General features: G+C 34.4%; 1 protein-coding gene across 1 annotated transcript in view; it reads right to left on the bottom strand.

The window, feature by feature from the left end:
* The window catches only part of LOC136818555 (ATP-dependent 6-phosphofructokinase, muscle type-like), a 31,099-nt gene extending 8,266 nt beyond the window's left edge, over window positions 1–22,833 (bottom strand). The window contains exons 1-17 of the mRNA XM_067074882.1: window positions 22,485–22,833; window positions 22,033–22,106; window positions 20,101–20,178; window positions 19,618–19,719; window positions 18,912–18,999; window positions 18,258–18,313; window positions 17,280–17,347; window positions 16,503–16,544; window positions 15,992–16,036; window positions 14,797–14,839; window positions 14,255–14,320; window positions 13,721–13,816; window positions 13,312–13,404; window positions 3,571–3,696; window positions 2,194–2,334; window positions 1,135–1,278; window positions 298–368 (exon numbers count right to left, since the gene is read on the bottom strand). Of these exons, the coding sequence (XP_066930983.1) occupies window positions 298–368; window positions 1,135–1,278; window positions 2,194–2,334; window positions 3,571–3,696; window positions 13,312–13,404; window positions 13,721–13,816; window positions 14,255–14,320; window positions 14,797–14,839; window positions 15,992–16,036; window positions 16,503–16,544; window positions 17,280–17,347; window positions 18,258–18,313; window positions 18,912–18,999; window positions 19,618–19,719; window positions 20,101–20,178; window positions 22,033–22,106; window positions 22,485–22,794 (1,643 nt within the window). The 5' untranslated portion in view covers window positions 22,795–22,833. The remainder of the gene's footprint in view (window positions 1–297; window positions 369–1,134; window positions 1,279–2,193; window positions 2,335–3,570; window positions 3,697–13,311; window positions 13,405–13,720; window positions 13,817–14,254; window positions 14,321–14,796; window positions 14,840–15,991; window positions 16,037–16,502; window positions 16,545–17,279; window positions 17,348–18,257; window positions 18,314–18,911; window positions 19,000–19,617; window positions 19,720–20,100; window positions 20,179–22,032; window positions 22,107–22,484) is intronic.
* Between the last annotated feature and the right edge of the window lie 227 nt (window positions 22,834–23,060).

The raw sequence follows: 23,060 nt of genomic DNA, 5'->3' as shown, positions 1-23,060 counted from the left end.
TAGATAAAAAGAATCGATATTTTACATGGTTTAAGATAATCTAGGACATATTGAGCATCTATTTCATTTTTCATGGAGTTCAACGCCAGATGGATCGGTTATATGGCAGAGCAAAGTTTCAAGGAGATGGGAAGGAGGTGGTTTTTTCATGTCGAGTGACCACATATTCTCAAACTTTTTGGTGAAATATGCTGAATTTTGAGATAGGAGCTAGCCTCTTTATATACTTCGCTGAGACGAAGAAACTTTTACACACTGTAAAAACTAAACGGGACAATAAAAGGAATTGCTTATTACCTAGTCACACCCAATCGTGAGCCACCAAGACCAGCCCACATGTCAACTTCCGACCAAGTCATGTAATGAACCTAAACAACAAAGATCAAGGGAACTTTCATTTCATATTCCATCTGCTCGTCACCTTTAATACAGAGACCTTTCGAAAAAAGCCAATTCATGGAATGAACCTTAGAAAAAAAGATCGAAAATTTTTTAGATAACAATGGAAAAAGATTTTGACTTTTTTAAAATAGACGGATACTTACAGAATCATTATTTTCTGAAAAATGCACAGAGTTGATTGACAACGCCCTGCTTAGCTTTATTTTGTAAATATTTCCATCTTATACCTGTTTTGTAATTTTTAGGGTGACATCGATATCCCTTTGAGTATCAATCTAAGACCTGGATTCTGAACTAGGTTTTTTGAAAACGATCTACAATATTGTTTTTTTTTTTGTGATCCTTAGTAATACAATAATAACTGGCTTAGAGGTGAATAGGGGAAATATTGCCCACAGCCGAAGTATAGGCCGATCTTGCGAGGTGTATACGTAGACTAAGGTCAATATTTCCCGTATTGACCGATAAAGCAGTTTATATTATTGTATTTATTAACTGGCGAGTCTTTAAATGACAGAAGAAAGGCGTTAGTTATCAATTTTCATCAAGTTTGCCTTCTTTTCCTTCTGTGACTTTCTCTAAATTTGCTTTTGACGTCAAACCAACACTCCATCGAGATGGCTGATGTTGATTTCACCGAAATGTCAAATAATTTAAATCAAGACATTATTTAGACGACGAACAGACGAAGTACAGAAAAAGAGAAAAAGTATTCTGTTTTAGTCTACTAACCTCATCTGTAAGAAGACCTTCAAATCCATCCTTGACGCCGAGCACTTTATGTCCATCATACAAGGCGGACCGCACGAAAGCGGAAACGGCCGCGTTCATCCCGCCCGCCGGTGCTCCGATATTCATAATAACAAATGTGTAGCCCTGTGAAAGATTTATTTAAAAAAAAATGCTGACTACTAGGAAGTTATTGTGTCGAGGTGTAGTAGCATGTTAGACAACCCCAAATAATGATCTTATAATTTCGACTTCAGGCGAAAAGTTTGAAACATAATTATGATGTTTTGTATTTTTGTCTGCGATGTGTGAACTTTGAAAACTTGAACAACATTACTCTCGGGTACCTGATAGCCGGGGGTTTGGAATAAAAATGTCCTGGGTGGAAAATTTTCGAAAATGAGGCTAATACAGCAGAATTTAGGCAAAAGAGGCATGGGTCCCGTCAACGGCCCACTTTTTGGAAGACCATGTCATACATTTTTAAGAGTTACTATTTTAAGCTAGTTTGAGACCAAATCAAACCACAAAAACTATTATTCTCCCCAGATATATATCGTTTTAAGGTGTTTTGAGGGTGTAAAAAGAAAAATTTTCAAAAAAATTAATTAGCTGCCCCCCCCCCTATAAGGTACCCGAGAGTAAGCTCTTTAGAAGTTTACAATAACCCAAAAAGAAGGAATTCAAGCAGAGTAGGCAGAGAACATTAGTGTGGTGGAGAAGCACCTTCCTTTATGCTAGTCGATGCCTTGAATTGACTCTCCATAATTCGAACCCGCACGGGAAATTCGAGATATAGAGTAAGATTTATAAGGCATTTGTGGAAAATAAAAAATCCCTGGGGGTCTGGTTTTTCGAGAGTAAACATCCAGGGTGGTCAGAAAAAAAGACCTCCTTAACATAGGGGTAATAGCGCATTGTTAACTGAAGGAAGGAGAAAACTCGTTTTAGCTAAAGAAAGATTCGAGTTATAGAGGTTCGATTTAGAGAGACTTTACTGTCTCACCAAAGCTAGATTTAATGACTTAACTTTTTTTTTGCTGTCCGATAAATAGAACTTACACCCATTTTGTGTTTGCTGTCCGGTGCTTTGACGTGTTTCATCTTTTTATACATTTCCAAGCTGCTTACAAACGATTTACCACGCAGTTCAATAACTTTGTCGAAATTTCGATCTTTGTACGCAGCTTTGATTTGATTACACTACAGCAAAAAATAGTCAAAATTTATTAAAAAAATATTCATGTACCAAAGTCACGAAATTCGAACCAGAGACGTTAAGGTTAGAACATTATGCGAGGCCACCCAGCGGACCTTCAATTCACGCGATTAAGCTTTTTTTCCAAATTTACGCTATTTCTGTTCACGCAAGGTTTTCCAATTCACGCATTCACGCAGCTTTTAAAAAATGTTCACGCATTCACCGCCCTTATGTGTTATCTATGAAAGGAACACTGGAATCATGTTAGACCCTATTAAATTTGAAAAGAAAATGAAAGTGCTGAAGAGACCATGGTTTAGATTGTCTGATTAGTGTCGTAAAGTTGTATTGTGTGTTACCACTGACCTTTATATATCCCTGGACCAAGTTTCTCAATCCCGGCCAACCAAAAATCTTTGATAGGAGTTTTTTTGAAAAGTGGTACCCTAATGGCGACACTACTCAATAGCGGTGAAAATGCATCGAGAGCGCTAGATCTACTTTTCCTCGAATACTGTTGATGACGTAGCGCCGTTAGACGTTAATTTTTAACATTGCAATGGCTTCTTCTCGGGTACCAATTCCAAAAAAAACTCCAATCAAAGATGGCGGCTATAGCTTGGTCCAGGGGTATATAAAGGTCAGTGTGTGTTATTTCTGAACTGCGGTTTCAACGATTGAAACCTTTCTTCACAACAAAAATTCCGACTGAGACTCCTCTAAGAATTCAGAGAATGGTCGGAATTTTGCACCTACTCCTAAGAATTGAAGCTATTTTGTTGATCTACAATACTGCTACAATACTGCTCACAATACTCTTGCACTTTCTGAATTAGTCTTCAAAGCTATCAGAGTTGATTTTGGTGGAAAATTAGCGAAACTTCAGCTTTGTAGACAAGGCAAGGGGGATTGCTTCACAAATAATATGAATTTTTAAAAAGTGCAAAAATTAATGAGCTTGATCTATATACTTCAACTACACTTCTTAAGCATAGGGTTCATTTGAGTTGAAGCTGGCTACATATGCTTAAATTTCTATTGTTCTATAACAATAGATCTATTGTTCTCAAGCCTAAATCTCAGTCTGGCTATGCTTAAAAGTGATATACTTTTAAAAACAGAAAACGTGAAATGTAAAAGAATGTTTTGAAGTCACGAAAGATGATTCTTTTTTCTGTTTTTATAAAAACATGTATAATTGACGAAAAAGGAGCAATTATAAAAACAAAGAACTTTACCATGTCAACACATTCGTGGAGAGGTTTCTTGACAATCTGCTGTCCGCAGAGACACATCACCGAAGCTTCAGAATCCTCATCTGCTTCCAATACTGTCAAAGCAGCCTCCGCTCCTAACCGGCTAGCCTGAAAAACGAGTAATGAGGAGAATGTCTACGTAAGAAAATTTAATAATTAAAATATTTCTCTAAGTGCAGAAGCATCCGGCGACGACCTTTTTTTGAATATCTGCTGTTCGACCATAGTTAACCTAGTTTTCTGGATCTGTTGTTCAAACTTTTTGAAATCCCTACTCCTAGAAATATCTATGTGCTGTTCTCTTAAAATGTCAAGGTAACATTAGAAACCCTTCTCCTAGAAATTTGGATCTGTTGTTCAGCTAAAATCTACTTCTTCTCTCTTCCTAGAAAATGTTTTCGATCTGCAGTTCTCCCTTCTCCCCCGCGCTTCTCATCTGCTGTTCCACATTTTTATCCGCCCTTCTCATCTGCTGTTCTACATTCTTATCCGCCCTTCTCATCTGCTGTTCCACTTTTATCCGCCCTTCTCATCTGCTGTTCCACTTTTATCCACCCTTCTTATCTGCTGTTCTACTTTATCCCCGCCCGTCTCGTCCGCTGTTCTACCATATGCTTCTACTTTTATTCATATCTGTCCCGCCCACCGTCCAGCCAGCGAGGAGAATAGAACGAATACATCTAAGCTATTTGACCCGCGCACAATGAAAAAATATTTCCGGGGGTAAAGTTGAATCTTTTATGAAAGATTTTAGTAGAAAATACCCATTATTTTGTCCTTTGATCACTTATTTATGGTTGATAATGATAGCAATACTAATTGTTGGTAGCTTTTTAATGCCTATTATTTGTTGTTTAAGTTATAAAAAAATTTCTTGACCGCTTTTGTTTTATCCTAAACCCCCTGTATTCACTACAAGCAAGATAAAAATATTTGCGCGCCTAAAACCACGAGGAGTAAGAATCAATATGGTCGATCAATGGGAGCTCCTATCTGGTTGATGATGGTCACTTCAAAATTTAAATATTTATTTATTGGGAAATAATTTTGTCTTCAATCAATTTGATGGTACATTATGGTACTTTTTTATTGCTTTTTTGTATGCTTCGAGGGCTTATTATAAATAGAAGCCAGCATCTTGTTTAAAAACTTTATTTTGTGTGTTGATTTTTTTCGAGGTTAAAAATATTTTTTTTGAATCTTTTTTTCTCAAAGAGGTCAGATTTAACACCAATTTACACAACAGAGACCTATATTCAGAGGTAGACTATTTTCAGTAGTTTTGCAAAATGTCATTCTAATTGTGTTTCCCAAAACAATTAAGGGGTGGGAAAGATCTGCTTACAAAAATTAAATCGTCTCAATATCTGAGGCAGTGTTTAAGTACGTTTGCAGCTTCTATTTTTCTATCAAAAGAGTGTTTTATAAGAGATCTGCTTACAAAAATTAAATCGTCTCTGTTATCGGAGGCAGTGTTTAAGTACGTTTGCAGCATCTATTTAATTTTCGCTTTAAAAATTGACTCTTAGAATGACAATTAATAAAAATTCAGCCAATTTTCATGTATATAATTGCAAGGTTCATTTTTTAAATATTTTCTAAAAAAAGGGCGGTGGGAAAGATCAACTTACAAAAATCAAATCGTTTCTGTTATCAGGGGCAGTGTTTAAGTACGTTTGTAGTATCTATTTTTCCTTCAAAAAAGTGTTTTTACAAGATCTGCTTACAAAAATTAAATCGTCTCTGTTTTTAGAGGCAGTGTTTAAGTACGTTTGCAGCACCTATTTTTCATTTCTTCAAATTGAAATAGCAGTGGAAAGATCTGTAGACAAGTATGAAATGTATGGTCTCTTTTATTAAAAGGCAGGGTTTAAGTGGAACCTTTGCATAATTTCTTTCATGTTTCCTACCAAGAGTGGTGTTTTTTTTACCCAAAAATTTGGTCTCTGTTGTCATTTGTAAAAAATAATTGTTAATTTTCAGTAGTTTTGCAAAATGTCATTCTAATTGTGTTTCCCAAAACAATTAAGGGGTGGGAAAGATCTGCTTACAAAAATTAAATCGTCTCTGTTATCGGAGGCAGTGTTTAAGTACGTTTGCAGCTTCTATTTTTTTCTATCAAAAGAGTGTTTTCTGAGAGATCTGCTTACAAAAATTAAATCGTCTCTGTTATCGGAGGCAGTGTTTAAGTACGTTTGCAGCATCTATTTAATTTTCGCTTTAAAAATTGACTCTTAGAATGACAATTAATAAAAATTCAATTTGCAAGGTTCATTTTTTTATCTTTCCTAAAAAATGGGCGGTGGGAAAGATCTACTTACAAAAATTAAATCGTCTCTGTTATCGGAGGCAGTGTTTAAGTACGTTTGCAGTTTCTATTTTTCTATCAAAAGAGTGTTTTCTGAGAGATCTGCTTACAAAAATTAAATCGTCTCTGTTATCGGAGGCAGTGTTTAAGTACGTTTGCAGCTTCTATTTTTCTATCAAAAGAGTGTTTTATAAGAGATCTGCTTACAAAAATTAAATCGTCTCTGTTATCGGAGGCAGTGTTTAAGTACGTTTGCAGCATCTATTTAAATTTTGCTTCTAAAAGAGTGACTCTTAGAATGACAATTAATAAAAATTCAATTTGCAAGGTTCATTTTTTTATCTTTCCTAAAAAATGGGCGGTGGGAAAGATCTACTTACAAAAATTAAATCGTCTCTGTTATCAGGGGCAGTGTTTAAGTACGTTTGCAGCATCTATTTAATTTTCGCTTTAAAAATTGACTCTTAGAATGACAATTAATAAAAATTCAGCCAATTTTCATGTATATAATTGCAAGGTTCATTTTTTAAATATTTTCTAAAAAAAGGGCGGTGGGAAAGATCAACTTACAAAAATCAAATCGTTTCTGTTATCAGGGGCAGTGTTTAAGTACGTTTGTAGTATCTATTTTTCCTTCAAAAAAGTGTTTTTACAAGATCTGCTTACAAAAATTAAATCGTCTCTGTTTTTAGAGGCAGTGTTTAAGTACGTTTGCAGCATCTATTTTTCATTTCTTCAAATTGAAATAGCAGTGGAAAGATCTGTAGACAAGTATGAAATGTATGGTCTCTTTTATTAAAAGGCAGGGTTTAAGTGGAACCTTTGCATAATTTCTTTCATGTTTCCTACCAAGAGTGGGTGTTTTTTTACCCAAAAATTTGGTCTCTGTTGTCATTTGTAAAAAATAATTGTTAATTTTCAGTAGTTTTGCAAAATGTCATTCTAATTGTGTTTCCCAAAACAATTAAGGGGTGGGAAAGATCTGCTTACAAAAATTAAATCGTCTCTGTTATCGGAGGCAGTGTTTAAGTACGTTTGCAGTTTCTATTTTTCTATCAAAAGAGTGTTTTCTGAGAGATCTGCTTACAAAAATTAAATCGTCTCTGTTATCGGAGGCAGTGTTTAAGTACGTTTGCAGCATCTATTTAATTTTCGCTTTAAAAATTGACTCTTAGAATGACAATTAATAAAAATTCAATTTGCAAGGTTCATTTTTTTATCTTTCCTAAAAAATGGGCGGTGGGAAAGATCTACTTACAAAAATTAAATCGTCTCTGTTATCGGAGGCAGTGTTTAAGTACGTTTGCAGTTTCTATTTTTCTATCAAAAGAGTGTTTTCTGAGAGATCTGCTTACAAAAATTAAATCGTCTCTGTTACCGGAGGCAGTGTTTAAGTACGTTTGCAGCTTCTATTTTTCTATCAAAAGAGTGTTTTATAAGAGATCTGCTTACAAAAATTAAATCGTCTCTGTTATCGGAGGCAGTGTTTAAGTACGTTTGCAGCATCTATTTAATTTTCGCTTTAAAAATTGACTCTTAGAATGACAATTAATAAAAATTCAATTTGCAAGGTTCATTTTTTTATCTTTCCTAAAAAATGGGCGGTGGGAAAGATCTACTTACAAAAATTAAATCGTTTCTGTTATCAGAGGCAGTGTTTAAGTACGTTTGTAGTATCTATTTTTCCTTCAAAAAAGAGTTTTAACAAGATCTGCTTACAAAAATTAAATCGTCTCTGTTTTTAGAGGCAGTGTTTAAGTACGTTTGCAGCATCTATATTTCATTTCTTCAAATTAAAATAGCAGTGGAAAGATCTGTAGACAAAATATTAGATATATGGTCTCTTTTATTAGAGGCAGGGTCTTAGTGGAACCTTTGCATAATTTTTTTCATGTTTTCTTAGCAAGAGTGGGTGCAAAAAGGTTTCTTACCAAAAAATTTGGTCTCTGTCGTCAGTGGTAAAAATAATTGTTCCTTAAGTTTACAAAAATTCAATCAACTCTGTCATCAGATGTAGAGTTTGTTTTGAGAATCTTTCTTGATAATTGTACCTAAAACAGGGGGTTGGGAAAGATCTGCTTACAAAAATTAAATCGTCTCTGTTATCGGAGGCAGTGTTTAAGTACGTTTGCAGCTTCTATTTTTTTATCAAAAATGTTTTCTAAAAGATCTGCTTACAAAAATTAAATCGTCTCTGTTGAGGCAGTGTTTAAGTACGTTTGCAGCATCTATTTTTATGTTTTATGAAAACATTGGCTTCAGAAAGATTGTTCACAAATGAAATATTCTCTATCATCAGAGTCAGAGTACTTTTGCAGGTTCTGTTTTATGCCACCTTAAAAAGATTTATTAATTAAAAATAATGCAAGAAGGAAAAGGATGTGTCTTGCATGTTTCTATGGGATTTTGTTTTCAGTTTTCATTTTTCTCACTATTGCTTTTTTGTCATTATTGTTGTTATTTATATGATATTTATATACGTCTTTTTATTTGTCTGTATAGAGAGTTTGTTTCGACATTGTGTTGATCTTATTTGTTGACTCATTTCAGTTGATTTTGTGCCTATTAAGGTTGCATTAGCTTGGATTGGTTGTTTTGGATTTGACTTGGGTTTGACTTGGATTTGTTTGGTTGCAAAACGCATTGTGTAGTTCAACAGGTGTTCCCAGGTCATTGTTCATGCTCTTTTAGCAACTGGTTATCTAATGCTGCCCCTCCTGAAATTATTACAGCCTTTTCACTGGAAAAAAAAACTAGAAAAAGTGCATTTTTTTGCCACCAATAAATATTGCCCTGCCTTTCTAAAGAGAATGGCCTGGTTCCTCAGAACTACCTTTGCGTACCTCCATTGTTGTGTTTTTGTATGTATGGTGTTTGAAGGAGGTAACTTGCCATCGCCCTAGAACACTGCACTTGAAAAAGTATTCCAATTCAAAGTCTTTTCATTAAAATATGTAACAAAACCAGTGTTTTACAAAATATTTTCAAATATCAACTTCCCCTACCACTGTATAACTGAATCAAGTCTAGGGCGATGCCTGGTCCACAGTCCAGGAATAGGCATGGTTCAATAATATCTGCTATTTGAATCTGTCAGTAAAAAGGATGGGCTCCTTCAAGTACTTAATTTTACAAATTTCTTTTGGAAGCTAGTCGTCAGATGATTTTCTTTTTCCAGAAATATATTACACAAATTTACCATGCTACATTGCCATGTTTTTGAAGAGTTTGAACTTTCTCTTTCTCCCTCAAATTAGTTTGATATTTTTGCTAAGAACATTTTAAGGCTTTGCTAACTTTTGTAGACTCGAAATCACCTGGTTTCTGAGGAAAATGGATAAAATTACTCACAAAAGATGGTGAAAATAAGAACATGTGCTAAGAACATTCAAAGGCGTCAAAAAATTAAACGTTCTTATAAAAAAACGTGTGTTCAAGTTCATTGCAGTTATTTGTCATGTATGAATTTTTTTATGATTAGAAAAATTATTTTAAGAATCTATGTATCAAAACTTTTATAAAATTGACAACAGGTTAAAAATGAACCACTCTGATGAAGAAATTTGGCTTAGAAAACATCAAAGTCTGTCAAATCATGCCTGTTAATATGGATGCCTGTCCAAACAAATGTCACAGGTAAGACATTTTTTCTTATTACTTCCATTGGCCCATCAACAGGGTACCATTTCCTGCAACATCGTGAAGACTTATTCAGAACAATGTGGAATCTCTGGTTGGATCCTTATAAAAGGACTTTCTGTGATATCTGTTCTTTTCTGCCAGGGTAGACATGAAATGAAGGACATGCCTTTAGCACAAATAAATCGAAGAGGCATTTCAATGTGTGCTTTTATCGTTCAAACAATCATCCTTTATATTTTTAAGGTATTTTGGCCAAGAAAAGTTGAGGAAAACTCGTCCAAGTAAAAGATGGAATTACGAGATCCTTATTCACCAATTTTATGAAGCAATATTCACCACCATTAGATTCGATTCAGTCACATTGAAAGGTACTGGAGTGATTTTTTTCTTATGGCCACAGTTTGGAAAGGGGTCTGATCCCCCTCCTTGGCATCCCCTAACCTTTAAAAATGCCTATCCCCAAGGATTTTGGACAAAATAGCTAACACATATAATGGTGAAATATAAATATCTTAGAAACGGAATAGTAAACTTAACTTTCTTCTTTTTGACTCAGACTACTCTAACAGAAAACCTGCTTTCATAAAGACCAAACTTCATAACCTGTGCTTGAAAATAATCTATATACAATATATTTTTCATGAAAATTTCTGACCCCCCCCCCTCTTCTTCAATTTTTTGGAAGGTGTCATCCCTCCCTTAAGAAAGGGGGGAAACGAACTATGATGGCTTCATATAACACATATTGGACCAATAGATAGAACTTTTAAATGTTAAATTTAATGTTTTCCTATTAGAGCCTTTGGGGCACTTAATTCGGCGGATTTGGCAAAAAATCCCCCAAATTTAGTTTTTTCTGTCGTCAGCCACATTTGAATTGTATTATGTATTCATTTGATATGGTTTTTGCTAAAAAATATTCTTCATCTGCCAAATTAAACTCATGAAAATTTAATTTTTTAAGCCATTTATTAAATTCCCTCTGTTGTTTTACCATTCTCTAAATGAAATTTTTGCAAAAATTCTTTTTTAAGGTACTCCTAATCTCATGGCTATGATTTTCCATTTTCTACCTCTTAGGTTTGGAAAGATCAGTCTTTTGTCAAAAGAGAAGTTGTTTATTGGGATCGTGAAGATTGTGATTTTTATTATCAAACTGTCAACGGATTCACTCGTCGGAACATTTAAAAGTCTTCATTTATCATTAGCAAATATTTTATTTTTTCAATCATTTATCCCTGGATATTTCATTAAATTTAGCCATTGGACATGGCCATTTTTCAAGATTTTTCAGCGTTATCGAAAGCACTTGCATAAAATATTCTACATCCCCCATGAACAGGTTTTTCGGGAAGATTCCAATTCATTTTTTGTTAAGTGGAGGTCCTCCTTATCGACAGTGGGTTGAACGTGGACTACTTTAATTGTAGAAATTCTAGAGATTTATCCACGCGAAATTTCTGGTTAAATTGCCTTGATACATTTTTAACAATAGGACGGGTTTTAGTGCAAAGAAATGCTAGAAAATGAATTCGATCAATAATGTAATACGAGTATTCGCTAAAATTTATCCACGCGAAATTTTTTGAAATCGTGATTCGCTAAAATAGATCCAAAAAAAATCAAGATTTTCCTGGCTCGCTAATATACGCTGAAATTAGTCTCGCTAAAGTTTCTACGATTAAAGTACCTTAAGGGAGCTAATTTTCGCAAACATTAGCTCCGCAAAATACGATTTTCACTAAAGATCTTCAGAACTGCCAGGAAAACAAGAGAATTTCGGCAAAAATTCGGTGTCAACCGCGAAAATACAATCGACAAAAATCGTTTATTTTACAGCCTCGCATAGCGAAAACAGTTCCCTAAGGTAATGAATTCCTGAAAACTCTGAAAAGTTTAGAATGCTTAAATGTTATTTAATATAATTTCCTCACCTTACAAATTATAGTTAAGGAAATTTGTAATCTATTTTGTACTAATTCAATGACTAATTTTAAGAAATATTAAACAAGACTGAAATAAACCTATTCTTAAATCCTGGCATGATTTTATCAAACATACACATTTCTCTTAATGATAGGTTGCGAAAAAACCATTGAAAAAAATGGTCCTGAGAACAGTGGGGGTCATGCAGTTATTATATAAACACTATGACAATTACTACCGTGGTGGTATATAAACCAAAATTTGGGAAAACAGTTACTCCACCAGTGGACTAACTGCAACATTGGTGGTGCCTAAGCCCAAAATTGTCGATTTTGGTAGGATATGGTGTACTAAGTGAGCACATTTTTCAATTTTTCACCTAAAATTTTAGGTTTCTAAAAATTCCGGAAGCAAAAAAATTCAAAACATTTTTTCAAAAGTCAAAAAAAAATCACAAAATTTTTTCTTCAATCAAGGCATGAAAGATATTTTAACAAACTTGGAAAATGATTGAGATATTTAACTCTTGAACGGTCGTTTATAAGACGTACCCAGTAAAATGGTATCAAAAATGAGGAATTCAGTGAAAAAATTGCCAAATTTGGCATTTTTGGGGGTGGTATCCGCCAATTTTGAGGGTAAAATCAGTTAGTACACTATGGAATAACTGCAAGGGTGGTGGTGTCTGTAGAAAATGTCCAAAATTGCAGTTACTCCACATAGTGTCAAGGAGTAACTGCAAGACCCCCCCCCTGCTGAGAAGACCAAAATTGGGTGGTCTCTATGTCTAAATGGCCCCATAAATTATAGACTAAAATACCACTTCTCTTAAATGCGGTGTAAGAAATGCAAGAAATTCTCGTAAACCTTTCTAGTACTCATTATGTCCAAGATTTTCGTACCGAACCCCCCTCCCTGTTGTAATATGTGTCGATAGGAGTCTAATATCGCGAAAACTAATGGTTTTCATTTCAATCAAAGTTAAGATTTTAGTCCTTTTAGACAATTATTTAAGCTGATTTTTCGCCTTTCTGTCCTCTGGCAACATCGGGTGTGCCTAGTTAATTACAAACAAAATCTTAAATCTGCTGTACCGCTTGCTGGCTCGCTTAGTTGAAAATCTATCTGTTTTGCCCGACCTAGAAAATACGATCTGCTGTTCACTGATTACGTCATCATCTAAAAATTATTATCTGCTGTTCATTGGTGGGTTTTGCCCGACCTAGAAAATACGATCTGCTGTTCAACGTATTACGTCATCATCTAGAAATTATTATCTGCTGTTCTTTGGTGATGTCCCCATCTATAAAATACTATCTGCTGTTCGTGAATGATATCTTCTCCTGAATAAGAACAGCAGATAATTTGAAGAAAACAAGCCATCCTAGAAAATGGGATGTGCTGGTCACTTTCAAAGAAAAACCCTTCACCTGGCAAAGAACAGCAGATATTTCGTACAAATGGCTCGCCGAATGCTTCTTTAAGTGTTAGAGCTATAACATCCATAAGAAGGTGTCATGAAAATGAAAATTATCTGAAATCAAAGTCAGTCCCACCAAATTTTGTTAAAAATGTGGAAGGTATTGTGGTTGGCCAGGATTAAGAAACTAACTCCAAGGACTTTATATAGTTCAATGGTTTGGCACGCATTTGAGTCAATATTTTAGAAAGGCAGGGCAGCGTTCGTTGGTGGTCAAAAAGGGCACTTTTACTTGTGTTTTTCTGCTAAAAAGGCTGTTTTAACCAAAAAATTTGGGATTTTTTTAGTGAATTCAGGAGGGGCAGCATCCGATAACCGAATACTAAAAGGGCTTAAAAAATTGACTGGATTTGGCACTTATACTTACCAACAACCTGTCAAAAGCAGATGTCGTTCCACCACGTTGCACATGACCAAGTACTGTCGTTCTGACGTCCAATTCCAAGCGTGTTTTCAAGAGCTAGTACAAAAAGTTAAAAAAGTGAAAAAGTTATGTTTACAACATACTTCTGAACAACTTTTTTAATTCATGATATGCACCACTGTAATGACGAAATTATGCAACCTTTCTGTTTTTGTTCCATCCAATACGTCACTTTTTCTATTGTTTAAGTGACGTATTGGTTGGAAAATTTTAAAAGTTCTCAGAAGACTCTCCAGTGGTGCATATCATGAATGAATCATGAATGGCACCAAACAGGCTATCAAAAAAGCCTTAAGTAGCCCCAACAGGCTACTGCATCCTGTATGGTTAATCAAAATCGAATGGAAATTACATTTTTGACGTCATTAGCAGAGATGTGATTTCCTTTTGAATCGTGAGCACCTTCTGCAATGATCAAAACAGCCAACAATCTGCCACTCTTTCGACTCTAAAAACAAAATAAACTAATTCATTAAAGTAATTGTAAATACATTTGCTATAGAGATTCAAAAACAACAGAATCAGACAGAATCGCCCTTTTACTTTTAGCTAAAAATTGAAAAAAAATTACATCCTCTATGATTATTAACACATTTGTTCAAATGATTTCTAACTTCTGACGAGTCCTAAATTTTGAGTGCAACGACCGTCTTTTTCTTAAAAACATTAATTATGAAGGTAATCTAAACACCTCGAGCCTCCAGTGTTGCTCTTATCAATAGAGTAAACTTCTTATGAACTCCTCGGGGAATCAATAACCATGGCAATATTTTGGAAACGAAGCGTTGCTCATGAATATATGAATAGGTCTATCAATGTCTAAATTTATAGGATCTCCAAGTAGAACAAAAAATTGGCCTCTCAGTGAAAAATCCGTCTAGAGAACCTTTTGCAGATGGTTGCACAAATTTTCTTCCCAGCCTTCTTCACATGGCCATTCCGGAATGAAAATCTGAAGAAGAAAAATAACATTTATATAACATTTTTTTATAAGCAACTCCAAATTTCGTTACAGGCCTGGGGCATTCTAAGCTCATCTAGCTCAATGATTTGCTTTGATCACCCCTGACATCATACCATATTTATGCTTATTGGGTCAAAGGCTATCGTTTGTCATGCTTAGATTATCTAAAAAGCTTTTACTTTACGAGATAGTGAAAAATAGGCTAATTTGAGGCCTCGAGTCTTAGCAACCTGGTTGCTTATGAAAAATGTGTAAAATAGTACTCAAGATGAGATGCAAAAGAGTGTAAAGTGGCCTTTATGCCTATAGTTCGTTGCAGAATCAAAGTTTTCTCAAGCACTTAATGATAAACGTATGTTATGAAAACAATTACGTCTTAAGAAGACCTAATTCCAATACGGGACATAGAAATTATGCATTTTTCTCGTAAGACTTATTAATCGTCCTGAAAATAGAAATATTACCCAATCTGCACCACTGCTTATACCAGCAATCATTGCCAAATAACTAAAAAATAGTTGAAAAAAAGAAAATGTAAAAAAAGCGTAGAAAAAGTAACACCAATACCTAATGTCATAGGGTCAGCCCAGGTCTAGGTCCAAGGCAAAAAAAATAGGTTCCCAAGGATTTAGGTCCCCCGCCAAATATTAAAAGTTTTTTAAGCAGCCCCCAGTCCTATACCTAAGTATAAAATATTTGTTGATTTAATATCGTTTTTAGGAAAATCAGAATCCTATTCTATTGACTATATATAATGGTTAATTTTTGGATAAAAATGTGGTAATATTAAGAAAATAATAGAAAAAAATGTGCCATTGAAATTCCCCCCTTCCAAAAAACATATCAGGTCCCCCAAATATTTGGCTGCATTTTAGCTCCCAGTTTTCGTTTGCAATTTTTTCGGGTGTAACCCCACCCCAAATGTCAGGGGGGTTGACGCTATGTACTGTTAAGATCAGATATGAAATTTTTAATACACTTTAGGTTCAAATGGACCAAACCAAGCCATTAGACTATAGGTATGAAATTATTATATCTTTAAAGATGTGTGTTTTAGTCATTTTTGAGTGATAAGAATTAAAAATGCGCACACTGTTCTGGGCTTCTGGGCTCGGTTGTTCAAAAGTCGATTAGATTAAGTCCCGATTACCGCTAATCGCGATTAGTTTTCAATTAATTAATCCCGCCGATTAACTTCCATTGTTCGAACGTCAGATTAACTAATCGTGGACTTTTTGCCTGTGTTTTCAAAAATCTTAATCCTGACGTCACATTTCGAACGTTTCCAAAACATTCAAAAAGCTTTTTTCGTTCGAATCTATCACTTCAATGCAGCGACTTCACCTTTTTTGTAGAAAAAAGCTTCTTAATCCTCGCTAACCCTGCGTCAGAGCAGGATTAAAATTTGACCTATTTAATCGAAATTTAATCCAGATTTAAGGCTAATTTTTTTCGAACAACCGACGGTCCTGTGCTAATCAGCGCTATTCGAGATTTAATCAAAAATTAAGCTAATCGGCCGCTAATCCACTTTTGAACAACCGGGCCTTGTATCATAAAACGGAAATTTGTGCTAAAGATTATAGTGTTTGAGCACAACAAGCTGAATCAGATGGTGATCGACAGTCCATTCCGACTAATGAAAACCTTTGGACTTACCCACAGTCACGTCCCATCACTTCCAGTATAAATGCTCTTTGATGACTACATAGAAGAAAAACAACAACAACAATGTTAACCGGTAAAAGTAGATACAGCAGGTTTTGACAAAGTAACGTAATTTCTACTACAATATTATGGAGTTCAATTTGCGTAAAGGATTGTCTCTAAAGATTTGAATGTTTGCTTCCAGAAATGAACTCAGCCTGTCCAAGTTTTGGGAAGTACTATATAATAATGTCTAAAATCTCTATCTGTGAGCAGGTAAATCATCGAAAAGAACTGAAGAAGTGATTCGACCTCGTTTGAGAGTTTCAATCAGGTCTTGGCACATGGGTTTTAAAAGATGTGTTGTTAGCATTTTCCAAGGTTTGGTTTGAGCGGTAGAAAGGTGAAGAAATCATACTCCTATAATCCTTAGGTTCTTAGAACTTTCAAGAAAGGATTAATAAAAAATTATATAATTGATACCATTTTAAGCTTGTTATCTAGAGCAAATCATGAAACATACCTTTGAGCTGTTGTCACGATCGTATCAACACTTTCTAAGATCCTACAAAATGGAATGAAAAAATTGAGAAAAATATACATAGAAGATCTATCAAAAATGGACTCAATAAGCTCATCGAAAAAGACGCTGGACATAGGATGAAATAATTTGTTTGGCAAACCACAGTGATAAGTGGAGATATTACTTAGAAATAAATTTTAATTGGATGAATTTATAGTTAGGTAGGGGGTTACTACCCACCCCCCCCCCCACCCAAGGTTCTTCCTCTTTTTTAAATCTGATGCTAACCCCTTCAATTTTTAAAAATCCTACCATGATTCTACTGGTGAAAAAGCAAGAGAAAATATTGTAAATAAGCAAATAATCAGGAAATCTGAGCTTGGTGTAAAACATAAAGAAAGAAGACATTGCATTGTAAATTAAAAATCTAAAATCAAACTTCTAATTTGGTAAAAACACAAAATAACACATCACTGACAGCTCAATCCCCCTTTTCTAGATGAACCCCCTCCTCCTTTCTGAAAACTTTCCCTTTCTACACGAACTAAGGAGTTAATTGTACTATACTAATGAACATGAAGACAAAAAAACAGCAACAGCAAGGTTAAGCACAGGTTTATTTTGACTGTAAAGTGCGATACCGTAGGCCTATAAATAACTTGCCAAGGCAAACCATGCAAGTGAAATCTTATGTACAGGCCTACGACATCACATTGAACGGTCTAAATAAACACTTGCTTAACCTCGCTAATAACAAAATGAAATAATTTAGGATACCTGTGAAGTGCTGAGTCAGCACCTATTGTCATATCAGTTCCACAAAAATCATTATCAATACTGCCAACCTGTAGGGAGAGTAAGAGAAAATTAGCGGTATTGCTTTTTACTTCTTCTGTATCCACAATTTCCCGGCTATTTATCTATTACCAGCAGATTGCCAGGAAAGTCTCCCCTTAAATGGAATCCTTTTCTAAAAATAGAATTTACACAAATGTTGCTGGCAAACTGTTTATCGGCTTATTGCCAGCTGTAATACGCCGTTTTCATGTCAAATACAGATGTGCAAAGATTGCAAAAGATTCAAAAATCAAAAAGTTGTAGGAAAGAAAGTCGACTGAAAACATAAACTGCTTCCTGCGACTGAGGTCCGTGCCAAGTTTCCTACCTTTTCCTACCATCAAAATAGGAATCGGCGCGAAGACCGCAATGCACATGCTCAGCTGAGACATGAAACCCGTGTATTGATGGATTGCCAGACTCAACAATAGTGTTACCGGCAAGATGCCGATAGCTTTGTCGGTATCAAGCCGGAAGATTTTTATGTACTTAAAATTGCTTGGAGATTCACATAAGATAGATAGCTTTTTAAACAAATGTTAATTAATAAGTATTGTATACCAAATATTTCAAAAAAAAAATTTCTAGCATCTAATGGTATTTCTGTTTCGATCCTCCGTCCAATATATAAATATTTCTTGACATTGGAGATTCTTTTAGTAAATTTTCTTTTTATCTGCTTATTAATTGAAAGAGCTTTCATTCCCTAAATTGTCTAATTGCTTTAACAAAAATGTGTAGCCTCAGACAATTCAGTATGAACGTCTTATTTCGTATTCTTAAAAGGGGACCCGTGAAATCTAAATAATCCAGGGTACGTATTTTAGTGATATGTTGTTTTCCATCCCTAAAAAAACAAGGACTGAATTTTCTGTTAGGGAAATTTTTAGTTTTATAATCTAATTTATATATACAAACCATCCCGACAATATTCAAATAACCAAAATTTTCAACACTTTCTTGAGTTATGTCGCCTAAAATGAAAATGTTAAAACAAGGTAACAATAGATAGGTAGTTGGTCATTCGTAAATATGAGAACTTAAATTCTTAATTAGTTATCAAGATTTGATTCATTTTTAGATTTTTGAAAAAAAAAACTTTTAAAAAGGAAATGTTTGTAGACTTGTAGTATTCCCTCATAGTATTTAAGACCATTTTTAAGGTGTTAATTAGATTATTTGAGATACTTAGCCTTGAGAAACCTTCTGTGGTCAAGAAACCTTCGAGTACTATTGCTATTTTCTAGTACTATTTTCCAAAGCCGAGATATTACAGTTCCAAAAATGGGTTCGAACTCAGTTCTTAAGTTGAAATATATTGTTTCTTACTAAATGTCAAAAACATGAATATCTCGACTTTGGAAAAATAGTTAGGGAAAACTATTTTGAAATTCTGCTCAAAATAATAGAGGAAATACAAAGACCAATATCTCAAACCATCATCTTATCCCTTTAAATTAGTTATTGAAATTTGGTGCTTTTATTTCTAACAGACTTTAAGATCTCCCTCAAGTGATTTTCATACAATTTTTAAACTATTTTCTGTTTCTAATAATAAGTGTTGTTGGATACCTGAGAGTACTAATTCTTCTAAGAGTGATTTCCATTCATGACGGAAGATATCAGCACCAGTAAGGCTACCATCACCTCCAATCACTACCTGAGAAAAAGAGAAAGAATAAATTATTCATATTTTACCCTACTTTAATTGGACTCATTTTTACAAGACGTAATTTTGCAAATATGTTATGGATTTATTCTTGATGATACTTATTTTATTACTTAGAAATTTTAAAAACTTAATCTTGGTTGGTAAGATAGTTCAGAAGGAAAGTCTCCCAAATTTTGTTTTCATTTTATTATTCTTTTACTTATTCTTTATTTATTGGGCGCACAAAAAGCCTATATAAACCAAAATGGCAATCTAATATTTACTAAATAATGTTTTAAACAAAATTTTGGTAGTTTTTCCAAGGATTTGAGAATTTTAAGTTCAATTTTTCATTTTATCCATGAATTCGACCTCTGTGTCTTTTTATTTTCTATTTTGCATTTTTGTCAAAAAGGTTGTAGTTTTTGCTGCCTTTTTAGGAGATTTTATAGGTTTAACTCTACTTTTACTTTTATTTTTTCGCCAAACAACCCTCTTTTTCAGGTAGATTGGCCTGTAAAACAACAAATTAAATTGGCTTCGCCTTAAAAAGCTTGAACACAGTTTGCAAGAACAATAGATTTTTGCTTTTAAAATTTGGATTCAAAGCCCTTTTAAAGCACATACCAAATTAGAGATTCCACGCTGGACAAGATTTAACGCTGCTTTTCTTCTACCCTCTCTGTTACGAAAGTCTTTACATCTTGCACTTCCAATAACAGTTCCACCCTAAGAAATAAGGGAAGAATTATTTAGAATTTAACCTTATCTGTACAATCAAAAAGGAAACTAATTTGTTGCAAATACAGACGATTTTTCATACTTTTTGAACATTGCCTCATGACGCTGCCCCCTTAAAATTTAAAAAATGGTATTTCAAAAAACCGTCTTTTTGGAGAAAAACACTACAAAAAGTGGCCTTTTTGACTTGCAGGTTACTCTGCACTTTTTAAATATGGCCTGAATGTATCAAGCCAAATCAAATACCAAATGTACTTATTGGAAAAAAATCATGGAAAGTTAGGACATGATACTTTAAATACTTGCTGCCCTTCAGCACAAAGTTCCGCTTTTCATTTTACTTTAAAGGATTGAAAATTAAAAACTTACCTTTTGGATAATACCATGGACATCATCCCAGTGGAATCGTTTGATATTCTCTCCACCATCAACCAGTCCTTGATATCCCTAATGTAAAAAGAAATTTTTTCCATTTCACATTTTCTAGCTCATTTAAATTGAGAATTACAATGTCAAATTAGATATTCACACAAAATAAACAAGCTAGATGCTGAATGGACCTACCTGATGATGAAAGTTAGATAGCAATGCAAGGAGAAAAATGAAAAAAATCAGTCAGAAAACATAGCGTTTAGCGAAAATGCATAACGCAAGAAATTGGAAGGAGGGAAGGGTTGTAGGGAAAAAATAAATAGAAAGTTCTGGTCGAAATCAGTTTTATTGACAATTGAATCATGCTTGATGGTGAGCATTGTTATCGATAATGTTTTTGTGTGAAAAACATAGAAATATGAGGAAAAAACCCAATGAAAATCTGCAAAAACGGCGATTTCTGGAATTTTCAACCGGAAAAAATTTTTTCTCAAAAATCGAACACGGCCATGTTTTGAGCATTGCGAATACGCATCTTTCTGCAAAAAAATCAGAAAAAACTAAAAATAAAAATTCGAGGAAATGTCAAAAAACCGGTTTTTCCGGCATATTTCCGGCATTTTAGGCCGGAAAAAAATGTTTTTCGAAAATCGGGCTCCGTCACATTTTAGATATTGTCATATTGCGTCAGTGTGCAAAATTTCATAAAAAAATATAAAGGACAGCTCGAGAAATTCAAGAGATACTGTCTTTCCGGCGAAAATAGGTTGTTCCGGCGACTTTTAAAAAAGTTCCGGCTTCAAAAATCAATTTTATTGAAAATTGAAACATGCTTGATAGTGGGTATTGCTATTAAAAATGTTTTTGAATGAAAAAACAACCAATTATAAGGAAAAAGTCCAATGAAAATCTAGAAAAACGGCGATTTCCGGCATATTTCAGGCATTTTCCGCCGGAAAAATTTTTTTCTCAAAAATCGGACTCAGCCATGTTTTGGGCATTGTTAATAAGCATCTTTGAGCAAAAAATCAGAAAACACTAATGATAAAATCTCGAGAAAATGCCAAAAATCCAGTTTTTCCAGTTTTCCGGTATATTTCCGGTATTTTCGGCCGGAAATGATTTTTTTTCGAAAATCAGGCTTCGTCACAATTTAGGTATTGACATTTTGCATCAGTGTGCAAAATTTCATGAAAAAATATAAAGTACAGCTCAAGAAATTCAAGAAATAACTGTTTTTTCCGTTTTCCGGCGAAAATCGGCTGTTCCGGCGATTTTTAGAAAGTTCCGGCTTCAAAAATCAGTTTTATTGACAATTGAATCATGCTTGATTGTGGACATTGCTATTATTAATGTTTTTGCATGAAAAAACAACGAAATATAAGGAAAAAGTCCAATGAAAATCTGCAAAAACGGTGATTTCCGGCATACTTCCGGCATTTTCGACCGGAAAAGATTTTTTCTCAAAAATTGGACTGGGCCAAGTTTTGGGCATTGCTAATACGCATCTTTCTGCAAAAAATCAGAAAAAACTAATGATGAAATCTTGAGAAAATGCCAAAAAACCGGTTTTTCCGGCATATTTCCGGCATTTTTGGCCGGAAATGATTTTTTTTCGAAAATCGGGCTCCGTCACATTTTGGGCATTGCCATTTTGCATCATTGTGCCAAAAATCAGAAAAAACTAATGAGCCAATCCTGAGAAAAGCTGGTAACAGACGGACGGACGAACGGACGGACGAACGGACGAACGGACAGAGGTTAATTTATAGGACCTCCAGGTAGGTCCAAAAATCCTACAGTGACCACTTTGTGTGTTAGAACTGGATTGGTCTTTTTTTAAAGAAAGATTTTTAGGAGTACATCTAATCAGCCCTTGGCAATTCACAATTCTGGTGATGGTGATTCAAATAGAAACATAAAGTTTACCCAATAAACAGCATAGACTTTAGCACCAGCATACAAGGCCATCCTTGTCGTGGCTCTTATTGCTGCATTCATACCTAATCAAATAATATTCAGAGGAATAATTTGACTTTTAAACATTGTTGTTGTTTTATTATTTGCACAGCGGAGTCTCTCCAAAGCTCGGACACGCAAAACGAACACTAATTTGTTTGAAGTTAGGAAAATTTGTGAAGAAGGTTTATAAGTTATATAGGTGCTAAAGAGACTAAATTACATTTATGTTATGACTAAATCAACTTAAACTACTGTAAGTGTACTTTTCATTTACTGGACAAATTCAAGAGAGGACAAATTCAAGAGAGGATAAGAAAGGGGAGGTAGGGGTCTGAAAATAGGTCAAATCAAACAAATGTATTTTTTGAATACCCCCTTAAACCAAAAAATCAAAATAAGAACCATTTCAATAGATATACCTTGAGAGTCACCACCACTTGTCAATATAGCAATTGATTGTCCGGTTCCATCTACACCACCTGCAAACGACATTTTCCTTGATAGACGAGACCGTCTAGACTGATTGCTTCCATCCGGCTGGTCTTCGCATACAAGATCATCTTCAAACATAACCGAAGGCTCATTTTCAAACCTCAATGTTGAGATTTTGGAATCCAAATTTTCATACTCATTTTTCTTTTCTCGTACATAAGCTCGATTCAAGACACGAATGACATTGATAAACTTTTGGAAATAAAATGTAGTGAAACTGGTTAAAAACCAGATCATTGTTGTGGCGTTAATACAAAATTTGTGTTCCTTTTATTTCTAAAAGAAATTGAATTTATATATGATATAACTGTGTTTGGCAGATATGAGTTTTCCCAAATATAGGAAACCCAAGAATGTTCTTTAAAAATCATAATGAAGGAAACATAAAAACCTGTGAAGAGCAATTTTTGAGATGTCAGACAAATAACAGTGCTGCAAATAAGGAAATTTCAGTTGGCCGGTAATTTTGAGCACAACAAAAATAATTTGCGCAGGGGGTCAGG

Source organism: Clytia hemisphaerica, unplaced genomic scaffold, assembly GCF_902728285.1.
Source record: "Clytia hemisphaerica strain Z4C2 unplaced genomic scaffold, Clytia hemisphaerica genome assembly, whole genome shotgun sequence".
Classification (NCBI taxonomy): Eukaryota; Metazoa; Cnidaria; class Hydrozoa; order Leptothecata; family Clytiidae; genus Clytia; species Clytia hemisphaerica.
This window is presented reverse-complemented; position numbering and strand designations above follow the sequence as displayed.